Consider the following 7051-nt stretch of genomic DNA (forward strand, 5'->3'; position numbering starts at 1 on the left):
CTATACAGTAACAGCCTTGTGAATCTGAGATAGTTATTGTTTGCATATAACAGTGCTGGAACAGCAAGAAGCACATTGTTTCGGGCTGCCTGCAAAATAGACCCATGTAAATACGATTTGGATTATAAATAGTCAACTAATTGAACTTAGAAGTTTCAAGTTATATCTACTGGTCAGTAACATCAACATTCCAAAATCTAACAAACCCCAATAAATTGTAAAAAGGTGATACGTAGATGAGAGTATGCTATGACATATGCCAAGAGATCAGATAACAAAAGGTCAAGAATCTAACTTCAACTTTGAGAATATGCGCTAGGAAAACTCTAGTACAGACTCTTTAATTGATTGGACTCTTTTTAATTAGCAAAGACGAAGTACCTGGAAAAATGTTGAAACTGATAGAAGTGGTTTCTCTCCAACCCAATTTTTTGGAGCTTCGCCTACAGTTTGAACACAAACAATTAAGTACTAATATATCCATCCTCAGAGAAGTGAGCTGAGTCAAAAATAGATAACAATTTGGAAATCAAGAAATCGTCAGAACTGAGTGGGATCTTTTTCACATTCAAAGTAAAGGTTAATCACCGTTAGGACTCCAATAAATGAAAACAGAAGAGCAGAGTCCCAAAAAAAATCGAGAAAATAGCCAAAGTAATGAGCTTTGAGGATGATTCTCAAGGAATGAGGTCTTACCTATTTTATAGGTGCAGATACACCGCTTGGGAGAGGGGTACGAATCATTGAATGAGAAACAGACGAACCGGCATAGATGCGATGATACAGTCGTCTATCTGATACTCTTATAGCTTCCATGGATGGTAGGTAGAACTAATCAGATTACACATGAGAGGATGAACCTTGAGTTTTACGGAGGCAACAGTCAGAGAGTCAAAGCACTATACGGGCCAAGATTAATAATTCTAATGTTGATTAAATGGATCTGATTAAAACATCAAATAACAAAATAACCTTTAAAGCCCATCACACGATGAGTTTTCTCTTCTGTGACACGTGTCGGCTTCACAGAACATGACTTTGTGACATGGATGCCTATGTGGCGCAACAGGAGAGAAGAAAACCCTTTTATATATATATAGATAACAAGAAAGTAATACATGCTAAACTTATGAATATGTTTCTCCTATAGCAAATGCTAGCTATCATATGCTTTCTTGGATATGAATTAATATACATTCTTTCTTGATATTTACGCATGAATCTAGGACCATGATTTGTCATTATATAAACTTTTAACAAACAAAAATTAAGATAAATACAAAGAAAATGTCTAGCTAAAAGGAGGCGCAACAAATTAACTCATATTAACTCACGTTGTATCTTTCTTTCTTTTCTTTTTGTTTAACTACAACATTGTTCGAGTTGGAGTTACCGAGCTAATACCATATGATCAAACTCTTTTCTCATTTTAGAGAAAACACACAGTAAAAGGAAGATTATGACATCCTATATGATATCAAGTATCAACAAGCTCAGTGGACCAAGAAAAGAAAAAAAATAATTATTGACTATTTACAAAGTGGTTACAATGGAATAAGGACATTGTTTTACCTTCTCAACATTTGACATTTAACATTTTTCAAACCAACAGAATAAAATTACTGATGTGGTGGAAAAGTCAACGGTCAACATATAATTTGTTATAGACAAATGCACCAGTCGCCGTAACCCAAGTCACCGCATCAATATTTATACGTTGCTCTCTAAGCTCAGTCTATACTTAAAAAGGTGGCAACCATGAATTTAGATTCAAAGTAGAGTGAAAGCTTTTTTTTTTTTTTAATTTAGATAGAAAGGCAAATAACCAAATTCTCCACATGAAAGAAAAATTGTGAAAAGAATGAGAATCACATATAGGCCGTAATTAATAAAACCTATAATCTCTAGAAAAACGTTCAATGAAGCGCACAGCCTAGCTAGTTGTAAGTGGTGTAGAAATATATCAAAAATATATTTACAACTTTTAATATTAAAAATATATTTAAAACATGGATAAAAGTGTTTATAAGCAAATTAAAAGTAATAAAAGAAGTTTACATTCGTTTGGGTCTTTCTTGACCATGTCTTTTCTTCTTATTACAATTTTACATTAATACAGGTCTTTGCATACATAGTCGGCGGACAGAAAACACATTGAAGAACAAATGTATACATTTTTTTTTGGATAAAGAACTTTTGAAACAAAGGGAACTGCACGTCGAGAGGGACAAATATAGCACCGTGGTAAGAAACCAGGATGCGTTTGAATCACTTCAAATCTCGTTTTACCGTAGTATGTGATTACGTGTCCAGGCATGAGAAGTGAAAAATCGCCTAGAACACACTTGGTATGAAAAGCTACACAACAGATGTCACAATTGTAGAACCAATTTTTTTCTATACTTTCCTCGCATATATCACACCAGTGTTCTCCTTTTGTAGGATTTTCATAGCATAAAGAGAGTATATGTTCGTCATACCAATGTCTCGTCGTTTTTGGCAAAACAACACATTTGAGATCTAGCACAAATTTACAGTCATCGCAGTTAAATGTTGAATAACTCCAATTGCCGCAAGCAATGCAATGCTTTCCGTTCCCGTAAATGTAGTACAAGGTACATCCATGACTCTCATGGAAGATAGATTCAGAAAGTGCACTACATTTTACATCTATATTGAAATTTGTAATACTATACCTGAAACCACTGGAAGGGTTAGAACATGCACTACAATCAAAATACGTCATGTCACCAACTACTAAAGTCAATGGCTTAGCATGATACATGTGTCGTTTCTTCCTAGGAAGATTAGCGCATGTTTTGTGGAGAATGAAATCACATTGTACGCAACTGTAGAACGCCTGAGAATATATTGGTAGGACACATGCTTCACAACGAATGCTTCCACCACATATGATATTCTCTTCATTGAGTTGTAAATAATGTTCTTCGTGACTAAAATGACGTATTAGGTTTCCATTTACTACCGTGTACGGTTTGATTTCTTGAGGTTCTTCTGGTATCCCCTTGAGTTCTAACTTGTCCCAGACATCATCTCGTAATGCACATCTAGAATGAATGGCATAATCAGGACAAATCGAGCAAGAATATGCCCCACATGACCAATCAACTTTCTTGTGACAAATTCCACATATCCAACTCCCAGGACTTAGCTGAAGACGCCTAGAAAGACGATGCTCGTGACGGTTAACGTTGATGATCTCTGGTAAGTCAATACAACTTTGATGGATCATGAAATCACATTGTTGGCATGAATAAGGACTTCGATCGCCAGCCAACCCACAAGCATCACAGTTGAAAGAGATAATCCTTGGAATAAGACTGATTTGATGGTCATGAGCTTTAGCAAATAAGATTGTAAGTGGTGGTGGATTCTTTACACAAGCAACATCCACACTAAATTTACAGATTGAACAATTATAAAATCTTCGTCCTAATTCGTCTCCACATATACGACATTTCCCATCAAGGAAATAATGTTCTTCACGTGTAAGGAACTTAAGAGGGTGTTTACGGTGAAAGGGATGAGTTATCTCTAGAGGAAGGTTAGAACATTCAAAGTGGAATTTCAGTTGACATTGGGAACATTTGTAAAGATATCTATCACAAAATTTCTCTTCACAAAAGTCACATGTGCCATGATAATAGTTTATCAGGTGGACAAGAGAGTGTTTATGGGCTTTGGGATGTTCAATAACATCTGGTGGTGGATTTTTGATACATACCGTATCAACAACGAATTTACATAAAGGACAGTGATAAAACATATTAACCAATGTTTTTCCGCACAACTTACAGTTTTTACTCTCATAAAACTTTTCCGGGATGGAGAGGTGGAGAGGGTGTTCAGGATGAGACGGGTGGTTGATCTCTAAAGATGACTCTGCACATTCTTTGTGAAAAAATATTTTACATTCGTAGCAACGATAGCCATCTTTGGTGCAATCATTTTCTCGATAGCAACCACTGCAACTGCGAACCCAAGGTGTTGGGTATAAAGGGTGTTTGTGAGTTGGTAGCTTTATTCTATTCATGGTGACAAACGTTTGTGATGATATTAAGCACATTAATCGATGTATTTATATCATTCAACAAAATAAAAGATTCTTGATCATAATAAAATAACAAGAAAAGAATACATGCTAAACTTATGAATATGTTTCTCCTTTAGCAAATGCTAGCCTATCTTATGCTTTCTTGGATATGAATTAATATACATTCTTTCTTGATATTTACGCATGAATCTAGGACTATGATTTGTCATTAGATAAAATTTTAACAAACAAAAATTAAGATATATAGAAAGAAAATGTCTAGCTGAAAAAGGCGCAACGAATTACTCATTTTGCTCAAGTTGTATCTATGCTTGTACAGTTTTATGATAGTTTTGTAAAGCTCTAAACGACCGGTCAAAGGAATTGATCCGTTTAATTATGTTCTTCTCCTGGTCCATGAATCCATCTTTCTCTCGAGATGCCCTACCATCGTCATCGCGTTCTATCTTAAATTTACCAGTTTGCCACTTCCAAGAAACTTCTCGTCCTTTTTTTTAGAAACGTGTTCTTTCCTAAAGCAGTCTAATTCAAATATTTTTATATGACTAACAAAATATTATGAATATTCCCAAAAATTGTCAAATGCATAGAAGAGTACAAGATTACACCAACCATGTTTCCTTACCGCGTATATCTTTGAATAATGCTAAATAAAGCTTAATACTTTGAAATCAAATTAATCCTTCGACTCGGACATTACTTTCATAGACTCGGGGGCAGAGGTCTTAATCAAACAAGCACCAAATATTCAACCAATATCTTTATGCAATAAAAACTAAAAGCTACAAACTTAACACTAAACTCAACAAAAGAGACTAAACTAGAATAAAATGTTTATAAATTCCAACTTAACAATACCCGTAGGCTCATATCTGAAATCTAGACATATATATACACTCATATCATACAAAATATTACTACTATAAAAAGATTATGGTCAAAAAGACTAATAGACCTTTCATAATATCATACAACATTCGAAATATATTGTTATATTTTATTGTTGTGCACTGCTATGCATATAGGATCTGATAGTTAACGCTTTATCAAAACATGTTCTTCTTTTTGTCGGTTTATGATATCAATCAAACAAGTTTTACTCGGTGCAATCCCTCGATGAACCAGTGACGAGTAAACGCTTTGTCTAAAACAAAATAGAACACAATATAATAATAAAATAATTAAAAAGGATAGTCAAAGTCACCATCAAACCAGTCTCCCTCACCGCGTTCACACCTTAACGCGCTTCCTTCGTCCCTGCATCTTCTTCTCTTCTCGCAGACAAAGAAACCATTTTTATAAATGTCCGAAACCAGAACCCTCGAAACCCAAATCATTGTCTGAACTCAAACACTTTGGAAGCTTTTTAAAGTTTGGTTTCACATCTAAACAAGGTCAAACACTTTTCAAACCAAAAAAAAAAACTAAGTCAAACTCTGGAGAATAAACTATTTCCCTCTTTAATGGAAGTCTCTGCTTTCCCATTCCCATACCTACAAGACGACGAGTGTTCCCATCTCCTCGGCCTATTTCAAGACATGGACTCTACTCCTTCTGGTTTTGAATTCGAAAATGTTGGTAACGACAACACTAGGAAACGCCCAAGAAAGGAAGAAGAAGAAGAAGAAGTGAATGGTAGTGATAAGGCTGCATCTGGAGATATACTCGCCACACTTCTGCTATTGGACGAGGAAGCTAAACAGCAAGTGAAGACAATGGATGGTTACTACAACCACGATGTTGCTCGTCCTAAACGACAGCGTAAAGCAGCGGTTGAGGAAACGGCCTCCCCTGCTTCGGACATCGCTAGCGGTTCCGGGTCTGGACCGAGTCATCACAGGAGGTTGTGGGTGAAGGAACGTACGACGGACTGGTGGGACCGAGTGAGCCGGCCGGACTTCCCGGAGGAGGAGTTCCGGCGAGAGTTTCGGATGAGCAGACCGACGTTCGATCTGATATGCGAGGAGCTGGACGCGACGGTGACGAAGAAAAACACGATGCTCCGCGACGCGATCCCAGCTCCCAAACGCGTCGCAGTCTGCGTCTGGCGTTTGGCAACAGGAGCTCCGCTTCGCCACGTGTCGGAGCGCTTCGGGCTGGGAATCTCCACGTGTCACAAGCTCGTCATCGAGGTCTGCCGCGCGATCTACGACGTCATGATGCCGAAGTATCTCCACTGGCCTGCGTCGGATCCCGAGATCCAATCGACGAAAAGAAAATTCGAATCGATCCACAAAATCCCAAACGTCGTCGGATCGATATACACCACGCACGTTCCCATCATCGCTCCGAAAGTCCACGTGGCGGCTTATTTCAACAAGAGGCACACGGAGAGAAACCAGAAGACGTCGTACTCGATCACGGTCCAGGGGGTGGTCAACGCCGAGGGGATCTTCACCGACGTCTGCATCGGGAACCCGGGGTCCCTCACCGACGACCAGATCCTCGATAAATCCTCGCTTTCGCAGCAGCGCGCGGCGCGTGGGATGCTACGCGACGGGTGGATCGTCGGGAACGGTGGTTTCTCGTTGACGGACTGGCTTTTGGTGCCGTACGCGAGGCAGAACCTGACGTGGACGCAGCACGCGTTCAACGAGAGCGTCGGAGGGATTCAGAAGGTGGCGACGGAGGCGTTCGGGAGGTTGAAAGGGCGGTGGGCTTGTCTGCAGAAGAGGACGGAGGTTAAGCTGCAGGATCTTCCGTACGTGCTGGGTGCTTGCTGCGTGTTGCATAACATTTGTGAGATGAGGAAGGAGGAGATGGCGGAGGGGGTGAAGTTCGAGGTGTTTGATGATGTGACGGTGCCGGAGAATAATATTCGATCCGTGGCTGCGTCTAGCGCGAGGGATCAGATCTCTCATAATCTCTTGCATCGTGGCCTCGCTGGGACAAGGGCTCTGTAAACTAAAATGTGGATTCTGTTTTGTCTTGAAACTGATTTTTTTTTTTTTTTTTTTTTTTTTTTAAAATTTTTTT

General features: G+C 38.8%; 2 protein-coding genes across 4 annotated transcripts in view; one reads left to right on the forward strand and one right to left on the reverse strand.

Moving 5' to 3' along the window:
• Window positions 1–2076: 2076 nt before the first annotated feature.
• On the reverse strand, window positions 2077–4054 carry LOC106304216. The gene has a single exon (XM_013740616.1). The coding sequence runs from the start codon at window positions 4052–4054 to the stop codon at window positions 2111–2113; it is 1944 nt and encodes a 647-aa protein (XP_013596070.1). The 3' UTR covers window positions 2077–2110.
• Window positions 4055–5283: 1229 nt separating this feature from the next.
• LOC106306775 (putative nuclease HARBI1) overlaps window positions 5284–7051 on the forward strand; it is a 2003-nt gene continuing 235 nt past the window's right edge. The window contains exon 1 of one of the 3 annotated variants that reach the window (XR_001263185.1): window positions 5284–7033. Coding sequence is in view for 1 of the 3 variants with exons in the window: in XM_013743521.1 (XP_013598975.1) it covers window positions 5539–6978 (1440 nt within the window). In the remaining 2 variants the exon portion in view is untranslated. The remainder of the gene's footprint in view (window positions 7034–7051) is intronic. The other 2 variants (XR_001263186.1, XM_013743521.1) reach the window with 2 other exon arrangements.

This window comes from Brassica oleracea, chromosome C7, assembly GCF_000695525.1.
Source record: "Brassica oleracea var. oleracea cultivar TO1000 chromosome C7, BOL, whole genome shotgun sequence".
Taxonomy (NCBI): Eukaryota; Viridiplantae; Streptophyta; class Magnoliopsida; order Brassicales; family Brassicaceae; genus Brassica; species Brassica oleracea.

Coding starts and splice junctions, on each gene's coding strand:
- LOC106304216 (XM_013740616.1), bottom strand. CDS start 4,054: ATGAATAGAATAAAGCTACCAACTCACAAACACCCTTTATACCCAACA.